This window comes from Hypomesus transpacificus, chromosome 22 (genome assembly GCF_021917145.1).
Source record: "Hypomesus transpacificus isolate Combined female chromosome 22, fHypTra1, whole genome shotgun sequence".
NCBI lineage: Eukaryota > Metazoa > Chordata > Actinopteri > Osmeriformes > Osmeridae > Hypomesus > Hypomesus transpacificus.
The window spans coordinates 13,835,125-13,858,151 of NC_061081.1; the positions used below are offsets into that span (position 1 = coordinate 13,835,125).

At 48.1% G+C, this 23,027-nt stretch overlaps 2 protein-coding genes across 2 annotated transcripts in view; both read right to left on the reverse strand.

The window, feature by feature from the left end:
* Window positions 1–9,795, reverse strand: part of nipblb (NIPBL cohesin loading factor b) — a 29,873-nt gene extending 20,078 nt beyond the window's left edge. The window contains exons 1-12 of the mRNA XM_047044577.1: window positions 9,456–9,795; window positions 7,772–7,921; window positions 6,640–6,805; window positions 6,225–6,325; window positions 4,694–4,805; window positions 4,449–4,600; window positions 4,183–4,328; window positions 3,974–4,064; window positions 3,296–3,835; window positions 1,850–3,073; window positions 887–1,072; window positions 19–210 (exon numbers count right to left, since the gene is read on the reverse strand). Coding sequence (XP_046900533.1) covers window positions 19–210; window positions 887–1,072; window positions 1,850–3,073; window positions 3,296–3,835; window positions 3,974–4,064; window positions 4,183–4,328; window positions 4,449–4,600; window positions 4,694–4,805; window positions 6,225–6,325; window positions 6,640–6,805; window positions 7,772–7,835 — 2,974 coding nt within the window. The 5' untranslated portion in view covers window positions 7,836–7,921; window positions 9,456–9,795. The remainder of the gene's footprint in view (window positions 1–18; window positions 211–886; window positions 1,073–1,849; window positions 3,074–3,295; window positions 3,836–3,973; window positions 4,065–4,182; window positions 4,329–4,448; window positions 4,601–4,693; window positions 4,806–6,224; window positions 6,326–6,639; window positions 6,806–7,771; window positions 7,922–9,455) is intronic.
* Window positions 9,796–11,980: 2,185 nt separating this feature from the next.
* On the reverse strand, window positions 11,981–20,429 carry LOC124483964 (excitatory amino acid transporter 1-like). Its single transcript, XM_047044578.1, has 10 exons — window positions 20,085–20,429; window positions 18,530–18,669; window positions 18,268–18,405; window positions 16,770–16,974; window positions 16,548–16,590; window positions 15,415–15,686; window positions 14,834–15,067; window positions 14,313–14,507; window positions 14,058–14,192; window positions 11,981–13,114 (listed from the first exon to the last, which is right to left on the reverse strand). The coding sequence occupies exons 2-10, from the start codon at window positions 18,666–18,668 to the stop codon at window positions 12,904–12,906; spliced, it is 1,572 nt and encodes a 523-aa protein (XP_046900534.1). The 5' UTR covers window position 18,669; window positions 20,085–20,429; the 3' UTR covers window positions 11,981–12,903.
* Window positions 20,430–23,027: the final 2,598 nt, after the last annotated feature.

Here is a 23,027-nt window from a genome sequence, read left to right on the forward strand (position 1 = left end):
AGGTTGAAGGAGACTCACTGTCGCTCATGCTAGGCGGTGGGGAGCCCTCCTCCTCAGACTCGTTGGGGCTGCGTTCCCGGTGACGTGAGCCCGAGCCCCGCCGGCCCTCCTGGTGGCCCCCACTCTTCCGGTGCTCCCCAGAGCCCCTCCTCTCCCGCTCCTCGTGCTCCCAACCCTTGTCCCGCTCACGCCGCTGCTTCTTCCGTGCGGCTGAGGGAGGAGAGGAGGGAGGAGGAGGAGGGAGGATAGGACAGGGGGGAAGGAGGAGGAGAGGAGGGAGGGAAGGAGGAGGAGGGAGGATAGGACAGGGGGGAAGGAGGAGGAGAGGAGGGAGGAGAGGAGGGAAGGAGGAGGAGGGAGGATAGGACAGGGGGGAAGGAGGAGGAGAGGAGGGAGGAGGAGGAGGGAGGATAGGACAGGGGGGAAGGAGGAGGAGAGGAGGGAAGGAGGAGGAGGGAGGATAGGACAGGGGGGAAGGAGGAGGAGAGGAGGGAGGAGAGGAGGGAGGAGGAGGAGGGAGGATAGGACAGGGGGGAAGGAGGAGGAGAGGAGGGAGGAGAGGAGGGAGAAGGAGAGGGAAGGAGGAGGAGAGGAGGGAGGAGGAGGAGGAGAGGAGGAGAGGAGGAGGGAGGAAGAGAGGGAGGAGAGGAGGGAGGAGGGGAGGGAGGAGAGGACGGAGGAAAGGAGGGAGGAGAGGACGGAGAAAAGGAGTAGAGGAGAGGAGGGAGGAGAGGAGGGAGGATAGGAGGGAGGAGAGGCGTTTAGTTGTACAGGACAGAAGACGGAGTTCCGGCCCAGTGATGTAGCCAAACACATCGCACGCCACCATCTCAAAACACACCCACGAGCAGATCACATGACGGCGCCCTCCCGTTGAGGTACTCACACTCTGTCACGCAGTCTGCGGCTTCGTTGTCGTCGTCCGAGTCGACCTCGGCGTACTTGGGCTTGTCGTTGACGGTGCTGCGCTTGCGCTTGTTCATCTTGACCCTTTCGCACAGGGGCATGGTGGACTGGATCTCTGCCAGGAGCTGGGGGGGAAGGTCCTGCAGAACCGACTCATCCAGACCGCCTGCGGACACAGTGGGCCGTCCCAGTCACTCGCACCAGCACACACAGAAGGTTCCGGACACAGCCTGACGACCTGCTCAGGGATCGACACCATCTGGCTGGATCTCAGGTTCCTACCAGACCACACAGCATCTCATGGGGTGTCTGAGCGCGAGGTGCATATCTGGTTCGATTCCCGGGCCGTGCCAAATGACGTTGTGTCCTTGGGCAAGGCACTTCACCCTACTTGACTCGGGGGAATGTCCCTGTACTTACTGTAAGTCGCTCTGGATAAGAGCGTCTGCTAAATGACTTAATGTATATATATATCTACAGTCGTCGCCCAAAGCACTGACGGCGACATGCATTCTGTCTTTACAAAGTTAGCTGCATCAGTTGTTGTTCATTCACATTGTTTGTCGATTATTGTGAAGAGTGATCACATGCACTTGAAATAAAAGCTTCATTAAAAAATATGATCACAAAACAAATCACTGTCTTAGGGCCCTGGCATAAAATGACCAATTGACATCATTTCACTAACTAAGTCATATCATAGGCACATGGGAAAGTGTGAACGAGAACTGGTCAACTAAACTATTCACTTAGAAGTGGTGGACATACCCATACCATTTAATTACAACATATAATAGCCTAGCAGGTCAAACATTTCAGACATTGCTTCGTTAAAAGGACCGAAAAAACAGATTTGATGTGAAACACAGCCAGGTTCAATGGTTGTGATGTCCCTTTCCACACGACCACGTGCCCAACAAGCCAGAGAGATGAGGTCTCTTACCTTTCCCTGACTTGCTGAAGGAGGAGCGGTTCTTGCTGGACTTGGAGCTGCGGACGTTCCCGTCCTCCCTCTCCCTGATGATCTTCTGCACCTCGTCGATGGTGAGCTTCTGAAGCACCACCACCGGCTTGGCTCCTTTCTTCAGGTCCTCCACCAGGCCGGCTTTCTCCTGCTTGAACCGGGGCTCGCTCCAGCCCACCATGGTCCCCTGGCCCGGCCCGGCGGGCCGCACGTCGCCCGGGACATTCCCGTCCTTGTCCCGCTTCAACTTGGGGATCACAAAGTTCTTTAAGGCCCCCGACTGGCCCCCGAGCAGGTAGGAGGGGAACTCTCCAGCCTTGGGCTCGGATGACGGCTGCTGCTTGTTCCCGTCCTGCCGGCTCCGCCCGCCGTCCCCGCCCCTCCTCTCCTCTTTCCGCTCTGTTCTCTGGCGAGCGCTGGGGTCCGCCCCCGCTCGCCCCTCCTGTTTGACCCTGGGGCTGTCGGGTCTGGAGCGCTGCTCGGGGGACCGCCGGTCGCGGGCCTCCCCAGGCTCGGTCCGGTGTTTCCTGTCCCGGTCCCTGTCCCTGTCGCGCCCGTGTTTGGACTCGTGCTCCGCCCGGCTGGAGGACTTGGGGGTGTCCGGCCGCCGCACGCGGGAGGAGTCGCCGTCCCGGTGCCGCTCATCCCTCTGGCCGGAGTCGGGCCGGCCCTCGTGTCTCTGCCGTGGCGTCTCGGGCGCCCGGCCGTCGGCGCGCCCCTTACCGCCGTCCGGCTTGCCGTCGTGCCGGTGCTTGGACGAGTCCCGTTTGTTGTCATGCTTGTGTTTGGGGGTCTCCGGGCGCCCGTCAGGGCCCAGCTTCCGGGGCGTGTCGGCGGCGCGCTGCTTGATGACCTCCGGACGGCCGTCGCCGGCCTTCGGCGTCTCTCCTTCCGCCTTGGAACGGAGGCGGAGCACGCCGGTGGCGTGGGCGCCGTCCCCGGGCGCCAGGCGGTCCTCGGCCCAGCGCTGGGCCTCCAGGGCCACCTCTGGTTGTCCGTCTGCCCGGCCGGCCTGCTGCAGGTCGATGCTGACCATCAGGGCCGGCCGGCTGGTACCGTTACTGGCGGCGCTACCCTCCTGGGGTGTAAGCTTGGCGCCGGCGTTGCCCCCTCCTACGCCGGGCCCCCCGGTGGCCCCCGCCGTGCCCCCGGCCCCGGGCTCCTGAGGATACGAGTCCTGCTTCCTCTTCTTCAGTGGTTTATCTTGGAGGAAAGGAGGGAGCCGGTTAGAAAACTCACATCATCAAGAAAACTTATCAGCTGTGTGATACCGCCGTTTCATCTTATCTCTGGGTTAACAGTGACAGCCGCATGAACACACACACACACACTCACACACTCGCACTCACTCACACACACACACACACACCCACACACTCACTCACACACACAGACACCCACTCACTCCTTCGCACACACACACACCTTTGTCCTGAACCTCCTTGGAGCAGCGCTCCCTCTCGATGGCCGACTCGCGCTCTATCCTCTCGATCTCGGCGAGCGCGTCCATCTCGGCGTCGTCGTACACCATGCCACCCACCAGCACCCCCTGCTTGGTGTTCTGCAGCACGGGCACCTGCTGGTACCCCGACTGCTCCCCTGGCAGACCCTGGCCCTGCCCCAGCCGGAGGGCCTGCTCCTGGCCCGTCCGAGAAAACGGCAGGCTGTTGTACGCCAGCTCCGCGTCCTGCTCTGAGCCCTGCTCCGCCCCGGGGACGAGCTCTCCGGATTGGTCCATCTCGGAGGACTTGACCCGGGACAGTTTGAGGGTCAGCTTGGTGGAGTCTTTGGAGGGCGAGCTGACGATGTCATACAGGGCGGCCTTATCCAGCTGCTCCTTCTCCTCTTTGCTCAGCTTCTTCTGCTTCTTCTTGCGGTCGGGGGAGTCGAGGAGGAGGTCGGGGGCTCCGTCTCGGGGGGACGTGTACGGGGGAGGGGACTGGAGGATGAGCTGAGGCCGGGACCCTGTCAAAACACCCCCCCCGAAAAAAAACAACACCGTGGTTTTAGGGAAAAGACAACGGACAGATTGTCAGCCGTGCGTACTCGGCACGGACACTGCCAGACGCTGTGTGGCAGGATGGGAGCTCGGAGATGGGTCACCTTTGGGGGTTCCTTCACTCCCGGCAGGAGAACACTGAGACTGAGGTGATCGGAGAGAGAAGGAGGCGTTTCTCATGGAAGGGTCGCTCTCCTGCAGGGAAACAAACGAGAGACAAAACAGTAGGTCAGAAGATACACAAACACAGACGGACACAAACAGACTTGACACGGTTCTCGCTCTTCAACCAGATGAGCGTGATGAACGGTACCTCATTCCCAAGTCTTTGGACAATGTTCATGTAGTCGTCGTTGGAGGCCTGTCTGGCGTTGTGATTCGCTGAGTTGCTCGACATCTGCCCGGAGACCTTGCCGTCGTGGATGTTCCTCATGCTGCCCGGAACCATGGGACTCGCGACTGAAACACAGAAATCTCAGAACCTGGCCGCCTACACAAACTCCCCTCGGTCATTTGGACACAAAGAAGAGGGTTCAGATCATCTGCGTATTCCTTTGCGAGTGGCTGTCGTCTTCCTACCTTGCTGGATCTGTTGGTGCTGAGAGTAGCTGGGCGGGTGGGGGTAGTGCATGTAGCTGGCAGGGCTTTGAGGGGTGTAGGGGCTGGGCACAGGGCTGTTCTGCTGGGGCAGAAACCGCCCCCCCGACCCCGACTGTGGAGAGGCAAAGCGACTGTGGAAGGAGAGAAGTTTCATTAAGAGGGCTCTGTTAACAGCTGGCTAGTCCGTAGGGACGGCTCCACTCGATAGCAAGCTGCTGTGATACCTAGAAGGGCTGTGCGTGATAGTGGTTTGCTGGTAGTTGGTGGACGCAGGGCTTCCGTGCATGGAGTTCTGAGACATCTTGTACTGCGGCATCATTGACTGCTGCAGAATACCTGATGAAGAGATGAAGAGAGGCAAAGCAGATTAGAGAAGCAAATCAATCAAATCAAACGTATTTTCTATAGCCCTTCTTACAGGCAAGACGGCAAAACAGACGGCTTCACATGTACCCCTGGAACAACGCCAGAAGCAACCTAAACCCTCAAAGAAGACAAGGAAAAACTCCCAGGAAAATAAGACAGGAAGAAATGGAGGATCTCTTGGCTGGAGGAATTCAGTATGAGTTCCTCTCATCTAGACAGGAGCTCCTTCAGAAGCAGCAGGTGGATCACTAGACCACCAGATCCCACGCTACTCAGCTCTTCACATACAGTTTGTGTATGTGGGAGGGGAAAAAAGAAATATATATTATATTGATTATAGGTAATACGCGAGTAAATAAGCCATTTCCCAAGAGCACAACTAGAGTTCAGCGTTATGCGGGGAGGCTGTAGTAACAGCAATCCACACGTTGCCGGACTCGTCATTGGATACAACATCAGAGCTGAAACAGTGTCAGGCCTCTAGCTCCACCACAACATGGTTCATCCTGGCAGCCGGCACTCCCCCGGTCTCAGGGTCTCTGGTGTTAACACACTTGGCTTGCCAAGCCAAGGCCGCTGACGACACAAGACCAATCCACTCCAGGGAAGAAGACGACAAAGACGACAAGCTGTTCGTTAAAAGCAGCTTTGACGGGTTAGCGCAACAGCAGTCTCAGCTTAAGAGCGTCTGGGAAACAGAACGTTTTCAAATCGACCACGTGTGGCAGATTTAGACATTTATAAAACGATCAGGCCACGGTGATGCTCCCAAGATGCTGGAGAAGGGTTCAGCCTGGGTCTTTTCTCAACGGGTCCAGCTATCTGTAGGGACATTCAGTTATGTGTCCAGTCTCCAGATATTGAATCTGACACTGGCACCTGAACTGATGGGCCTACACACTGCCTTGTTCTTGTCCCCGTGCCACCAATAGCATCCACCGCCTCCTCTCTCTACACAAGCTACCAGACAACAGTAACTCATCAAACTGTCATCCTTTCTCTCTCTGATTCATGAGCGTGAGACTAGCTGACTACAACGAAAGTGAACTACCTCAGAGCTCACAAATTGAGCATCGATCAATGAAACACAATAATAATTGGAAAATAATAATGATACTAATAAGCCAGGCCACTCAATCCAACCCAAGCCCTTATCCAATCACAGTCTTCAAAAAACATAGAGACAAGCCAAACTAGCCCTTGCATAGTTTGACCCAGAAAGCATCGAATGAGCAGATTCACTAGGAAAGCCGACAAAGGGCGTGTGACTCATTAGGCCGTGCATCGCACTCCACTGCCGAGTCAGAGAACAATGTCTGTGCATGTCTCCTCCCTCCCTCCCTCCCCCCCCCCTGGCAGGAATGAGAACAGGTGTGGGTGCAGGCCTACTTTTCTCCCTGAAGATGTTAGGGCTCCTGGTCAGCACGGTCTGCAGCAGCACGGGCACGTCTCCCTCTGGGTCATCACTGCCCAGGTTGTCCTTCAACTCTCTGTCGTGGCAAAGGGGGAAGAGCGAGAGATCAATCAGCAAGGTTACACAAAATACCAGGACGTTAACCTTTTGATGATACGACCCTCAAACATCAACACACATGCATAGCTCGGGCACTATAACTTTAAGTGTCATCCTTTAAAGGTTAACTTATGCTCTCGTGCTTTAGGGAGTCTCTGTCTACAGAAGAAAGACTTCATAGACTATTGACGGGTTTCATTTGTAAAACAGACGTGCTGGCTAGCTACTTGTCCTGAACGGCGCTTAACCCTCGCTGGAAGGGGCTGGAAGTGGAGGCGGAGGGGTTCTCACATGTGCTCGGTGGAGACCTGGTTGAGGCTGTGGACCAGCTGGGACACCAGGTTCTCGTCCTGGCAGCCCAGCAGGCAGTTGACCTCCTCTGCGACCCTCCCATTGTACAGCAGGCTCTTAGTGGTGGTGGCGGGGAGAGGGGAGGGCAGGGGCAGCTGGTTTAACACTGTAAAGACATTAAGGCAGAGCAGGTCAGGGTGGAGGAACACACCTAGGAAGTCCATTTCCATCCTGCAAAGCTGCGAATTGAACACTAAAATTCACTTTGGATAAAAGTTTCTGCTGAACAAATCCATGTAAATGAACTAGTTGAAAGTAGTAGAACTTGAAACAGTAATGGAATAGTTAGCTATTTCAGAACCTAACAACGTAAACAACAACTCATAAGAGCTAATAAAATCCAATGCAATCCGACCAATGAGACTCGCAAACAAATATTACAATCGCATTCATTGGCTGCGTTGATTGCATGCTCCAAATATCAAGACTGCAATATTCATGTGCAGAACATTAATGTTTCATTACAACAGGAAATAAAAGAGAGCCATCAAAGCACAGCAGCTGAAACAAGCTAGCAGTGGCAAATGCCAGGTCATTAGTGAAATCTTCACAATGACAAGCCTCCTAAAAAGAATCCAAACTTACTACGTGCTTCTGGAGGAAAGTACAAGCACGTAAAACTTCTTCCTCTAGACTTAACCTCAAAGCAAAATGACATCGCTCAACATCAAAAACTTTGTGATTTTATATTTGCATGGATTTTTCATCTTTGTCTGTGCAACCTATTAGCTACAGACAACGGGTAGTTATGCTCAAATAATGCGAGTCACCTTTTAACTGTGTAACCCAAGAGAGGGTCTTCCCTTCCTGTGCTACATCGAAGCTGCGAGTGAGTAAAACAAGAGGCAGTAGAGCTGCTGCACTCACATTTACATTTACATTTATGCATTTAGCAGACGCTTTTATCCAAAGCGACTTCCAAGAGAGAGCTTTACAAAAGAGCATAGGTCACTGATCATAACAACAAGGTAGTCCCAAACATTGCAAGCAGCCAAAACATGAAGCATACATTGTGAAAAAACTAAACAAGTGCCAAAAGGGAAGACCCATAAGAGCATGCAGTTATACTTACGATCTGTGAGGCTAGCGATCCCAGCAAGAGTAGTGATGGGAACATGAGGCATATCCCCATTCATGCTGAAGATGGGGGTGGGGGGGTCGTGTCGATGCACAGGTTGCTCAATGTCTTCGCCTTCCGACTGTTCTTCACATCTCCCAAACGCTGTGGGAACATAGAGAGAGAGATGGGTTGTCTGGTCTATTCATCCCTCTCCCACATGAGAAACATTTAAGTCCTGACAAACTGAAGCATGCCAAAGCCTCTGTGAAAAAGCCAGGGATTTTCTATTAAGCTCTAATGATATAGGACGATGTTTCAGCAGACAGTGGCAGTGGGCTCACAATGGTTAGTTAGACGGGGGAGTGACAAGCCTGGGGGCTGCACGACCACATTAATAATAGTGGATTATGTATGTTACTATGGTGTTCTACGGTGCACAAAGTTCTGAAGCGCAACTCAGTGCATTGAAACTGAAAGGGAACTTACTGCAATTTATTCAAAAACGTAATAATCATCAGGAGATGGGAAGTTCAATTGGAACTGTGGAAATGTGCTGAAAACTGTTAGCGACTTGGCTAAAAGGAATGTTAGTATTTTCTGTTGAATGGGTACCTCAAGATGTAATAAGTTGGGCCTGTTTCACCAAATCAATCATGATCTCGCACCACTGTTGACTTTAAAAACTAAATCGTGTTTACATCATGTATTATCGGTTTAACTGGCTGGAGGGATCCTACAACTAAAGTAGCCGTTTACAGATGGCCTACTAGGCAGTGTTTGCTAGACAGCAGGCTAACGTTAGCTAACTATTGTTTGAATCGTATCTACAATGACTCGCTAGCGAACTCGTTGAGTAGTTATTGCTGCACAATTACCTGGTCATTCAGTTATATTTTGCACCAGGCATGGAAGGAATGGGTTTCGATGTTGATTGTGTTAGCTACCTCGATTACATCAAAAGAGGGTTGACAGCAATTTGGATTCGTGAACTCTTGTTTTCACTCTCCTCAGTCCAGGTTGACAGTCGCTAGCTAGCTAGCTAGTCATTACACATCTGGCTGAGCTGGGTTAGCAAGATTGTAGCTGGCTATGGTTTTAAAACGGTCTTATACCTAAACATGTGTTTATATATATTTAGTGCACACTGATTGCAATAATATTGTAGCTAGTTGACTAGCTATCACACCTAATTAGAGTTAATGTACGCTAGGTACATGAAAATATCCCACTGCGCAGGAACGTCATGCATCCAAGTTAGCTATCGTTAGCTAGCTCACGAGCTAATGAATGCAACCGAGGATGCAACCATATCACTGCTCGCTGTGCTAGTTAGCTAGCTTGGCCAAATCGAATCATTCTTCGTAAATACAGCGCGTATATTGCTGTGTTTTCATCATAAACACTGTGGATGATACCCTAGCGGCCTACATCGGCGTATGGCTATCTTAAACTGGACATCGGACTGGCCTGGGTAAGGGTCACCCCGACCCAACACTTAGCGTTTGCAAGGTAGCTAACAGCCAACAGAGACCCCCCTTTCTGGGTCCATTATTTAGTGGCTAGACAAATGCCCAACATGTAGCTAATGTTAGCTGGCTAGCTAGCCAGCAAAGTAGCATTTGCCAGCACAGCGTGAAACCAATAGGGATTGTTTCATGAAAGGGTTATAGAGCTGGACTTGTGCGATCATATTTACCTCAGGGTGTGTTGATAAAAAGAAATGGTTGCAAACGGGGTTGGATCCGTGTCTCTAGCTCCCTCTCCGTTCTACAGCTCTAACAGCTCCTCCGAGTAATAATATAACAACAATAATCCGGGTCGGGAGGGTTCGATCTTCTTCTTTCTCAATGCAAACATGTATGCTTAAAGGGGGGAAACATCCTTCAAACCGGTCTCCGGCCGGTACATCCCCAACGCCTGCAGGGGAATAATCAAAATTCCGACTAGTTTCGGAAAACAATCAACTGAGAAAAACAGAAAGGCTATTGACGCGGTGATAAAAGGCATCCACTCAGACGCTCCCCCTCTCTCGCAGAACAAAATGCCGACCGGAAGAACTGCTGCAGGAATAACTCCCTCCACCGGCGCCAAACCAACTAGCAACCAGAGTAGCTGCGACCCGTATGCTTCCGCCGCTTGAGAGTTGCATCGGAGCTGTACCTCAATGTTCCATACTACTGTTCATCATAGTAAGATAAAAAAGTTTTTATGTAATCATATCACCTTAAAATGTAATGTTAACCGTACCACGATTAGTACTAAAGAAATGCTCTGACTGACTCGGTCACAGGTGTGGGAATCCTGAAGTGTGGTCTGAAACTGCACAAGATGCAGGGGGTTGTACTTAATTCAGTGGTCTGTCTGTCCATTGACCATGTTGCTGAGATACAGGCTACAAGTTGTAGAAACTACGGCAGAAGAAGTTATGACCAGAAGTTAGAAGTAACCAGTTAACTAGACACAGTAGCTAACTAGGCTAGGATTGGAACACCTTTTATTGCAACTACGGCAACCTGAAAAGCCAGAATTACAAAAATCATAATCGCTGCTGTAGTCTAACTTTGTACTGTTACATATCAATGGTAACATTATTTTGGGTAATCAAAACACATTCATCCAAATCAAACTCAATACACGAGCCCCCTCTAGTGTCCAGAAAATAGGGTGGGAAAGGCTACGGTAGAAAACTAGTAACTACTAATCTAGTAGTACTGGTAGTAGAACAGTAGAGCTTCTGGGCTATTAAGTAGCCAACTGTACTGCTGCTTTCGGAACATCCACTGACTGTACAGTACTAGAACCGTAAAGTTACTGTGGCTGTAGTAGTACTGTAGCTAGTACACAAAGTTGCCCGTGAAACCGAGTGATGTAAGTCGAAGAGAAAACAATTAGCTTGCACTAACGCTAGTTAATTATTAGTTAGATTCTTACAGTAGGGTAGCGACTAGTTTATTTAATTAGGCATTACTGTACCTTCATGTCCCAACACCTATCAAGATGGTTAGCTAGCCAGCTAGTGCTAGCTAGCTGTACTGTACTATGCAGTACAGACCCCAGCCAGCTACTGTACTGTAGCCTACAGTACTACAGAACTGTAGCTAACTGATGGCAGTTGGCAAATGTCTTCAATAGCCACTTATTAGGTAAGGAATAAGTTGTTTGCCAGCAAATAACAATCCAAATTCCAAGCTTCTAGACCATATTTTCTTTAACTTAGGGACTTAAGTTCGTTATTTGGCGTCTGTTGGTTGAAGTGTGTCAAGCCATGGTTGACGGTTCAATTTTAAAAATCTGGCGCGCGCTTGGTCGACCTTTTCACTTGGAACTTTCTGCTTGAAGATACCTGGTTCTCATTAGAGGTAGGGTCGGTAATTGTTGAGATTCATAGCCTATTTGTTGACCCATAAATCTAAAGTTAAGACAGTAAATGAAATAAATCCGATATCTGTGGGTGTTGCTAGATTGTAATGAACATTACCAATCATTTCTTTCAAACTAAACGGATTTATTTCGTTTCACTTTCAAACCTTTAGATTTAGTAGTTGCCATGTCAAGTTTATTTTAGCAAATGACAAGAAGTGCATCACAACAACATTACCAACCCTGACTTTAAATCAACCATAAATAGCCTAATACACTAGCATGAAAATAATATATAAAAAATGTCCATAATATTCATATGTAATTAATTTAATTCACGAAACTCCAGCTTTGTAAGAAGGATAGCATAAAAAGTCAAATTATTAAATAACGTTGTTGTTGCGTTAATATTCCACCGCTAGGTGGCAGCAACAGTCTTCAATCCATAGGGGTTCACTGCTAGGCACATAGCCCACCCCCTCTGGATAATGGAGTTCCTAACTATACATAATAAAACTACTTAACATTATTACATTTTAAGAAAACTGCGGCATTTTCTTGTGTTTCGAAACAAAACAAAGTCAACGTTCTTATTATAAACGTTTTAACGTTTTAATCTCCACAAAAGGAAGGCGTGTGACTATTGTTTTTTGTTTGCAATTGTAGGTCTATATAATTTGTATACTAAGGTAACAGTTTAGCCTGCATAATTTGTGCGCCATATATAATTAGATTTAATGAGAACCAGGTATTTTCAAGCAGCAAGTTCTTGTTTTATTGCAGCAGCAATATAGACACTTACAGCTTTAACATTTTTCTAAATTTTATTCAAAACGTTATTTTTCAAAGACATGCCCCATTCATAATTTTTTGAACGACAAGTTTGACAGAAACTGGATTTACAGAAACTTAACCAAAATGTGAAAAGAGAAGGGGTAAGACACAATATACAACAGCCCTGTAAATTAATATCTAATCTCCCGACATGGATATTAAAGAAGACATTCAAGTCATTTATTAATCTACAACTAATTCACACAATATCTACATTAAATCTGTTCACAAAGTCTACTCATTTATAAAGTACACTTATGTTGTAAGCTGGTTGCTCATTAATTATATTTCTGATATTGTGGGCAACTTCGTTGAGGGGTTAATGGTAGAATTGTTTGATAGTAATGGTGAATATAATATGATAAATCGTTCTTCATCATTTGTCCATGTTAATAAAAATAGCAACGTTTTATTCATATTAAAGTTTGCAGAACAGTGATATTTTACCCAATTTTCCCTTAAAAAAATTTAATAACTATCAACCTCCTCAAGATTTACCTAAATATATTATAAGGGTATTACGTAGTCTTAACTTTCTTTCCTTCAGAATAGCCAGCATATTATTAAGTGTGGCTTAATTAACACACTCACACAAACACACACACATACATGGCGAGAAACCTTTCAAATAACACAAACCTGTACAATGGGAAAAGGCCTATGTTTGTTCTGTATTGATGAGTGTTCATATCTTGGATAAGTCACTTTAATATGACAACACATAAAAATCTAAGTTGACGAGAATTTCGATGTTATGAAACGACTTGCTTGCATGAATAATAATGCAGTGACTACATGGAAAACCACCATGAACACAACAAAAGAAACCCTAACATTTATCATTACAAAATAACCACAATAAGCAACAACGGAAACACCAGCAGGTTATTACTAAGACACACAACGCTGTGTTGATTACAATCTGAAAAGTTCTGGAACCGAGGAGAGGCCTACATCATGGTGTCACCGTGACGATGTTTTTCATTATCGTAGTCGTTTTCCTGAGAGATGAGCCGATACGGTTTCTTCCTCTCCTTCTCCTCCAGCACGGCGTTGCCCATCTCCACATCTTTGCTCTGCAGTTCGTGTCTGGACAGAAATTCCACGATGCCGGCACCGATGGAGTCCCCCAGCACGTTAGTGGTTGTGCGTAGGCGGTCACTACGGAAAGAGGAGACCAGAGGATGAATACAGGGTCATCCAGGAAGATGGCGTTGCGTGCAGAACAGGAAAGCAAGAAGAACTAAAAGCTGCAGGGACCGGGGGGCATTTACAAGCAAAGCCCCCCCCCCCTCAAATGGAATACTGAGCCCCCTATTATCTTAGCTATAAGTTTCTAAAAGAGAGCTATAGCCGATGCAATATTCCCCCTTGTGGAAACCAAATGCCCACCCATCCGATTAGTTCTGGAGTTGAGCCTGTGCAGGGAATACATCGCATTTGATTTAAAAAGAAAACCCTTTCAGGGCCTGTGGGTCTTGTTAAGTAGAACAGTCGACATTCACCTATTTTTGGTCACCTATTCACCTAATTGCTGCTCACTGTCTGAACGGTGTGGACAGGAAGTAGGTCCCAGGAGTCACACTTCCTGTCCACTGGAGTAGTCAGAACAGTAGAGCAGACTGGACCTCCCTATTGGCTACTTCAGGTTCTAATCACTGCTGGAAGCTTCTCTGTTTTGATCTTGTGAAGCTTTGACTCAGTCTGCACATGTAGTCCATCCCAGTTAACAGAGTGGATTTTTTTCTTATTACCCAATTAGCCAATGTAGTTTCTGGGAAGGGGATTGTAATTGAAATGATTAATTTGGGCAGCCTAATTATATTTCTATGTTAAAACTCAATGCAAAAAATATGTGATTCAAAAAAAGGACTAAGTAGAGCGAGACTCAAGGGATCAAAGAGAAGTGTGTCACTAGGGTGGTCGTAGACAAAGAGAAATCGACCTTTAAAACTAAAACTGATTCTATAGTGCTCACATGTTCAACTTCTGACTACAAACTAGGGACTTTGACAACTTCAGTCGACAATGTAGATCGTTCATAGTTTCATGTGCTGGATATGATTGCACAGTGCCGGCAACAGCCATTTACGGAATGACTCACAGGAACCAATCGACAGCAATGATGAGGGTGATGTCATCGGTGGGAAGTCCGACGGAGGTCAGCACGATCACCATGGTGACCAGACCAGCCTGAGGGATCCCAGCAGCCCCGATGCTAGCGGCCGTGGCTGTGATGCTGTGGGACAACACACAAGAATCGGGTCTTCCAATTCATCTCCCACATACATACACGCATATAACCACATACATATACTGTACACGCATACACGTCGTAAAAAATCATGTTCATACTGACCTTATTGTGAGGATCTGACCGAAGTTCATTTCCACGTCGTTGACCTGGGCGATAAAGATGGCCGCCAGTGCCTCGTACAGCGCCGTCCCGTCCATGTTGATGGTGGCGCCTACCGGCAGCACGAACCGTGTCACGCGCTTGTCCACCTTGTTGTTCTCCTCCAGGCATTTGAACGTAACGGGCAGAGTCGCGGAGCTGAGTGGAAAAAGGTTAGAAATATGGGGGGTCAGATGGCTGAGCGGTTAGGGAATCGGCCGATTAATCGGAAGGTTGCCGGTTCGTTTCCGGCCGTGCGAAATGACGTGTCCTTGGGCAAGGTTCACCCTACTTGCCTCTGGGAGAATGTCCCTGTACTTACTGTAAGTCGCTCTGGATAAGAGCATCTGCTAAATGACTAAATGTAAATAACAGGCACATGAAGAGGTTGGGACAGTGTCATTTAGAACACCAACACGTCAAACAGCAGCCTCGAGTCGCTCGCCGAGACGTTGGTTCCGAGCCGAAGGCGAGTAGAGGCCTACCTGGAGGAGGTCCCCAGGGCGGTGATGAGGGCCTGCAGCAGGCCGGCGATGAAGAGGAAGGGGTTGAGCCGCGTGATGGCAAAGTACAGGAGGGGCAGGATGAGTACGCCATGGATCAGCAGGCCGATGATCACCGTGATGGTGTACATGGCCAGCTGGCCGCCCATCTGGGTGATGTCGTCCATCTCCACGATCTTCCCAGATATCAGGAACAAGATGCCCACAGGGGCATACCTGGAGGAGGAAGAGCGGAAAGAAGGGGGAGGATTGTCTCTCCGGGCGGATCGTGGCCACGCAAGTGTCAGTCAGCCATCTGTGTAAACCTGCCTGCTGTTATGAGATCACAGTAACGCCTGAGGCCGAAAGGCTAATAAGTTACTTCAGAGTAAAAATCGTTTGTCGAGAACGAGGGAGAGAAATATAGAGGCCTTCCCCACCACAGGGACTATGGCAGTCCTGGGCTTTGTCATCATGCACACCATAGCATTTAAACACAACATACACACGAATAATGACACGATAACACTATAACATCTCTACATACGATAAATGTGACGATCGCACGATAAATGAATGCCCACCACATGATCAGGGCCACCAGCTTCATGATGGCTTCGTTGAGGCTGTCGAAGAAGTCTCTGAGCACCTGGCCCTGCTCCTTCATGCTCCCGATGATGAGGCCGAACCCCATGGAGAACACCACCAGGCCCAGGGCGTTGACCCCGCTCACAGACCCCGGCACGGGGATCACCTCCTCCCGCTTCAGCTCCTGCGTGCCGTTGGTCAGGTTGAAGACGCTGTCGTTGACCGTCATCGTTACCGTGACGATGCGCTTCCCGTATTTGGTTTTGAACTTGAGGGTTGCGGTTGGAGGGGGGTGGGGGGGCAGGGGGGGCAAGAGTTTTGTAAGACAATAAATTAAGAGAACGTTTAGAGAGATATCAGATTTTACTCTCTTAAATGCTACTCAGTACTGTAACCATCACTCATTCTTTTTCTGGGAAATGTCTTAGGCCTGATAAAGATTGTGCATATTTAGTCCGTATAAAGACAAGCTTTCAGACAAGGTACTGGATAACCGTGGCCTGACTTGTACCCCTTTTGACAGAGAGACTAGTGAAGAGGAAGCAGCCAGCTGCGGTCCCCTCCGCCTCAGGGACCAGTCGTGACCTCTCTGTGCAGCGGGCCGGAGGCCCCAGCTGACCCCCTGGGGACACTCACTATTGTCCAGAGCCAGCGGACTGGACTCCAGCCCTGGTGTCCAGGCCCTCCCTATTGTCTCTCACCCCCAACACAGAGTGATTTCTGCCCGTTGAGCCTCTATATCTGCTCAGACTCCCCCCCCCCTTGGGCCGGCCACTAATCCTTCACAACTTTAAACCGCCAACAGGATAATGAGAGTTTGACAGAGCTGTTTGTCGTGTCCACATGAGTACAGGGCATGTTTTTGATTTGGCCTGAATGTCATGAAGCGGTTTGAAGCGGTTTCATGTTTGATGTGTATTATCATTGAGATCTGTTTACTAATTGGGTCAATTTAATTACTGGTCAATTTGCATTGAAAGTTTAAAATGTTTTAGATTGTTATAATTCATTCAAGTCTTTGCATTCAGTCTTATAGGCTAAGCTCTACAAGCCATCAACCATAGCACTGGAATGAATATCGTAATCAACAACCTGGAAACCATGAAGTGATAGTCATGTTATAATTTACCTGCTGTGTGCAGGCTTGGACCAAGTTTGGCGGAAACATGTTTCTGAAATAAAAAACAATCATCATAAACATCCATAGTAAGTGAGTGGCCGTAAACAGAACACCTTCAATTGGCCTTTCGCGAGAGGCCTTCCACCAGAGCCTGCCCATCCCCCCCGCCCCCCAGCCCTGCATCCCCCCCGCCCCCCAGCCCTGCATCCCCCCTCCCAGCCCGCCGCCCACCTGATGAGATCCAGGAAGGCATCGATGGGGCTGACTTGCTCGATCTTCTGCTGTTTCCCAAACTCGGCCTTGGATCCTTTACCCGGGTGGATGATGAGGACGACCAGGATGCCCACGAAGACTGCGATGACGGTGGTGGTCATGTAGTACATGACTGCTCTCATGCCCATCTTTCCCGAGGCCTTGCTGTCCAAGGCGGCCATTCCTGGACAGGAAATACAGAGGACATGTTTGACCTGACTCTGATCCAGATCAACAGACGTGACACGTCCTTGACATCGAATGGGGGGGTAGGAGTGGCATTACTGGGGGCGCCACCGGTACTTCATCGGATAAGCGTGAGTACTATGTGGGTTGAGGTCTTTTGCAGCATGTCTTCTTTACTCTCTCTCTCTCCCTCTCTTTCCTGCAACACTTCACTTAGAAATAGTCTAATAAAGCATGAAAATGCAGAGAAAAAGCCATTGCATTCCCAACATGAATCATTGACAGGATGGGTGTAGCTCAGCAGTACAACATGTGACTGCAGATTCAAATCCCCTCCACTGCACGTTACTTTGGATGAAAGTGTCGGCTAAATGAATACTTTACTAAATTGCTCTCTGTCTGTAGTGTCTGGAATGTTCCACGGTGCATGTGAGAACGGCAAAGGAGAAAATTGCTTCTGTCATGGGGAGCTATACTTCACAGCGTGAGACTGTTCTTCACAGTATTGCGAGACGGTCTGTTGTGGGAACTCCAATTAATCCACAGAAGCGCTAAAACGATCCACCCATTGTACACAAGACGAAGGGTTTGGCTCTTATTGGACTTGCAGGGGTGTCAGTTCTCTACAATGGCTGCAGGTCAGAATCAGAAAGGGTTTTAGTCGCCATGAAAGTTTGCACAGACAAGGATATTACTTTGGCAGGAAGGTGCATACATTCAACATGTAGAAGTACATCTTAAATAAATAAACAAGTCTAACTGTACTATACAAGGCGAGAGTGAGCCTGGTAGGTAGGGGCTCTGCAGGGCAACTCAGCAAGAGAAGCCGTTTATCAACATGGTAACCGCTGTTTGAACCTGGTCCGAAGGCCTCCTCACATTGTCCTCAGAGGCTGTGTTGTCGTCAGCTGTGAAGGAGGGCTGTTCATCATGTCTGGGCTCTGGGAGGAGTCAGCACAGCACAGGCAGACAGAGGGAAGGCCTGCGATGCTGACAGTATCCTACCTGTGATGATGCTGACAGTGTCCTACCTGTGATGATGCTGACAGTGTCCTATCTGTGATGACGCTGACAGTGTCCTATCTGTGATGACGCTGACAGTGTCCTATCTGTGATGATGCTGACAGTGTCATACCTGTGATGATGCTGACAGTGTCCCATCTGTGATGATGCTGACAGTGTCCTATCTGTGATGACGCTGACAGTGTCCTATCTGTGATGATGCTGACAGTGTCATACCTGTGATGATGCTGACAGTGTCGTACCTGTGATGATGCTGACAGTGTCCTACCTGTAATGAGGCTGGAGACCAGCAGGGGCAGCACCAGCATCTGCAGCATCCTCATCAGCAGCTCCCCGGGGAAGGAGAAGTACTTCACCTCTCGGTACGACATCTTATACGGACGCAGCGCAAAGCCCAGTATTATGCCTGGTCCAAGATGGAAAGAGTGATTCCTGTTTTCAGTGGGGCGATCACGTAAGTGTGTGTGATATTTGTGTCTGTGTGCGAGAGTGAGAGAGAGTGAGTTTTCTTTCAGAGGCACCCTACTCACCTATTATGACCGCGGCCACAGTGAAAAGGACAAAGGCGTGCTTCTTCAGGAAGGCCTGGACATCCTCCTTGGATATCTCCTCCACTTTCCTCTTGGCCTTCATGGTGCGTATGTGGATGCTCTCCCTGAAGCGCTGCATCCTGTGGAGAGAGCCCAGGTTATATGTTACCGGGGGGACGGGGCTGTTACCAAGTGACGGGGCTGTTACCGAGGGGACAGGGCTGTTACCGAGGGGATGGGGCTGTTACCGGGGAGATGGGGCTGTTACTGGGGCTGGAGCTGTTACCGGGGGATAGGGCTGTTACCGGGGACAGGGCTGTTACCGGGGACAGGGCTGTTACCGAGGGACGGGGCTGTTACCAGGGGCCAGGGCTGTTACCGGGGAGATGGGGCTGTTACCGGGGGCCAGGGCTGTTACCGCGGGGATGCATCTGCACCATGCAGATAGGTATAGGTGTAATTGTTACAGGTGTAGATTAGTAGCTGTAGTTACAGATGAGGGTGTAATTACAGGTGTAGGTATAGTTACAGATGAGGGTGTAGTTACAGGTGAGGGTGTAATTAGAGGTGTAGGTGTAGTTCCAGGTGAGGGTGTAGTTCCAGGTGAGGGTGTAGTTCCAGGTGAGGGTGTAGTTACAGGTGAGGGTGTGCAGACAGGTAGGTGTAGGTTGCAGATGGTGTTAAGATCACAGAGAATCAGAGATACAGATCTCATCTCAGTGCTCACAGCCTCTTGAATAATAATCAGTGCCGGTCTTAGCAAATTTGAAGCCCTAGACGAGATTCACCAGCACCCCCCCAGCACCCCCCCCCCCCCCAGGAGCGCAAATTGGGGCGCCGCCCCCAAACCACAACACGGATACATGACTTGGAGCGGTTGGCGCCCCCTGCTGGTAGTGTGGGACGGTTAATTAATGGATGCACTTGGGAAATTACCGCCCCCCCCCCCCTCTTCATGCTGCCCTAGGCGGCTGCCTATGTCGCCTATAGGAAGGACCGGCCCTGGGAATAATACACACCATGGTAACAAACCTCCATGGTAACAAACCTAAAAATGCTCTGCATTTCAATACTTTTCCTCATCCTTTATCATCATCATGATCAAAGAGTATTGTGCGAAAATAACAGACAAAGAAGAAGCCACGCTTGAAAACAAAGTCTTCCAGTCAAACTCCAAAGTAAGGTTTAACACAGTTAGATCCATGGGACCCTGGTGTGAAACCGTACTGCCCAGCAGGTGAAAGGGACAATATTCCATTCCTCCTCTGGGAATAATGAGTTTGCTGAATAATGCATTTGTTACAAAAAAACTATTCATATCTGAATAATGAAGCTGCATAGAATATAACACATACAACAGTTTAAAACTAACAATATTCTTTTGTGCTAATGAAAAGAAAAATCCAGTCAAATAGAGGAAAATAACTTGACAACTCAACAACAAACTGGAAAAGAAACTTCCGAAGAAAAGATTAACGCAGGTAACCTTGCCGACCACTTTCATGTCATCCATGGGAAAATGGAACAGGAATCGAAAACTATAAAAACATCTCACCTGGCTGGTGGAGTTGCTGCTCCCTTCAGAAGAACTTGTTCCTTGCTCTGGGTTGTGCTCAGGCAGGGGGAAGCTCTGGCAAGGATGCTGCTGTGTGGCAGAGGGTCGTAGAGGAAGACCCAGACCCAGAAAGGAAGACAGAAAAGGAGAACAAGAGAGAGAGACTGGAAGATGGAGGGATGGAGCAAAACGCACGACTAACAGGAGGGCTGTGTATGTTCTGCTTTGGCATCTGAGGCAATCCCTCATACTATCCAACTGAGAGGGAGGTGACTAGAGAGAGAGAGAGAGAGAGACATAGACAGAAAGAGAGAGAATAAGAGAGAGAGAGACAGACAGAATGAGAGAGAGAAAGAGAGAGAGAGAGAAGAAAGGGAAGGAGGAGATCACAAACCATGTGGGAGATGGAGGCCCAGTCTCGCTGACACTGTTAATTCTTTCTCTGAGACTATTTCTGTGTCAGTCATTTACAGATACATAAGTCGACACAACTGCCCGGATGAATGTCCTGCAGATGGACTGTGCATGGTGCACTTTCAAAGCCAAACTCTTACTTACACACACTCTCGCTCAGTCTTTCTATCTCTCTTACACACACACACCTACACACACACTACTGAGACTAAGATGGAGGTAGCCTAAATGTATGCCGCCCATCACCAAGGGGGTTTGTGATGTTGTGGGTGTCGTTGCTGTGGAAGGATTCACAGTGGCTCATCTTAGACATGTTATAGTGCCACAGGGTGATTGCCACTCCACAAAGTCAATTATAGTTAGTTGGGAATAAAAAGGAAAAAAAAGTCCTGTGCTGATTGACTTCACTGTATGGAAAATCTGTCCCCCAGCGAAGAGGAGTATAATTAGTGAGAACACCCCTGAAATCAGGCCACGTAACCTGTTATAAATAAAGCTCACAGCAAACTGTCAGATGAATGACTGTCTTCCTTGATGTATTCTAGTTGCAAATGCTTTTTTTCCAAAATATCTTGTCAAACTTTTAAAGAAAAAAAAAGGAATTTGGTTTATTATTTTTTATTAATTTTTTATAATTTCTAAAAAAATAATTTGGCCATTGTTTTTTTTAAAACCTTGTCACATCTTTTGTCAAACTTTTGAAACTTTTTTTCATTTTTTTTCATTTGAACAAAAGTTTCAAAATATTTTTATGACTTTTGAAAAAGAAATCACACTTCTTTAACACACAAATTGAAAGGAGAGGAAAGGGAGGACAGGAGAAAGATCATGCCACCAAATACAGACAAAAATAAAAACGAGCCTGTCTTGAAAATGTAAGAGTAAAAAGTACAGATATTTGTGTAGAAAATTTAAGGTGTGAAAACAAAAAGTTGTCAGAAAAATAAATAGTGAAGTAAAGTACTGATACCAGAAAAAATATACTTAAGTGGAGTAACAAAGTGTTTTGTACTTTGTTTTTCCGTCAGTGCAGAGTATAACCTGGTTAATTCTCAGTGTGAACGTGTCTGCCCTCATTCCCAGTGGAGCTCTCCTGCAGCATCGCATTACGTTTTATTAATATAGCAGAGGCTTCAACAACATGGGCTAAAAATAGTGCAGTAAAGAGTAATAAGTAAAGCAGATAAACCAATGCCAGAAGTGCACAGGTTCAGCAGTATTTCGACCAATAACGTTACGTCTTACTACATTTGGGCCTATTGAAACCTGTTGTCTACGGGTGTGGCTACTCTGCAGTCTCATTGAACCTGCAGCTGGCTACACCCTGGTCACTGTGATACTGTGGATGTGATTGTGAACCTTACTGTATCTGTCTACAGAACATCTTGTTTGGTCTTCCTCCATCTATATCCTTCTATATCCTTATCCTTCTTATAGGCACCCATCCAACATTGTACTTCAGGTCTGATGTTGTGACCACTGAAATAATTTTATACCTGTGCACTTATAGTCCTTGAATATCTGATGCATTTAGTATATGCACTGTTTTGTAAAGTTGCTTAGAATAAAAACGTCTACTCTAACGGAATAAATAAGTAAAACTGTAATGATTTAAAATAATTGTAGCCAACCTTTTAAACAAATCTGGTTATGATTGATAGGCAGTGATCTTCAGAGATATCTGGGTGGTCAAGGTTTCTAAAAGTGTTTTGGAAGGAGATCTAGCAATCTCACTCTCTCCAACGACACAAAGAGGAAATCCTCTGAATGTTTAACATGTAGCTGGTAATGAACGGGGTAGAGGTCTTGCTGATGTGACAAGCAGTAGGGAGGGTGTAATGAGCACGGGTTACCAGTAAAGGGCAGTGCTCCACCATCATTATTCTGATTACTGTTAGATCAGTAAACATTGTTTTTATTTATTCCCCACTAAGTGCTACACATCTCTCTCTCAACGATTCTGGCCTTCGTCTTCACTTCTCTCTCTCTCTCTCTCTCTCTCTCTCTCTCTCTCTCTCTCTCTCTCTCTCTCTCTCTCTCTCTCTGCACATCAACTTGGAAAGCCATGTGACACGTTACCTACATTGCGATGACCTTGGTCCAGGGAGTGCATGCGCAGGGTATGCTTTTGGCCTTATTAAAAGCTGTGTACATGTAAAGAGCCAAGGGCCCACTGCCAAGGTCAGAGAGAGCGAGACAGTTCTGCTACCCGTCTCGTTGCGTAATAGCGTATACCTTCTGGCCCATATCGAGGGTTAGGGGACCCTGAGATTTAAAAACAAAACCCAATTGGGAAACACATGCAGTCAGAGCAGGATTCTGGGAGACTAGCACACCCCCGACACAAACCACAGTCCCACAGGTCATTAAACGGTCTAATAACACGACAGAGGTGTAGCGGTGAGGAGGGTTTTGGCAAGAATGAAAGCCTTCATCCATACAGAAATACATTTCCACCATGTCCACAGTATTTATGCATGAAATGACACCTTATCATCTGTAAAAAACAAACCCATATCACACTCACTG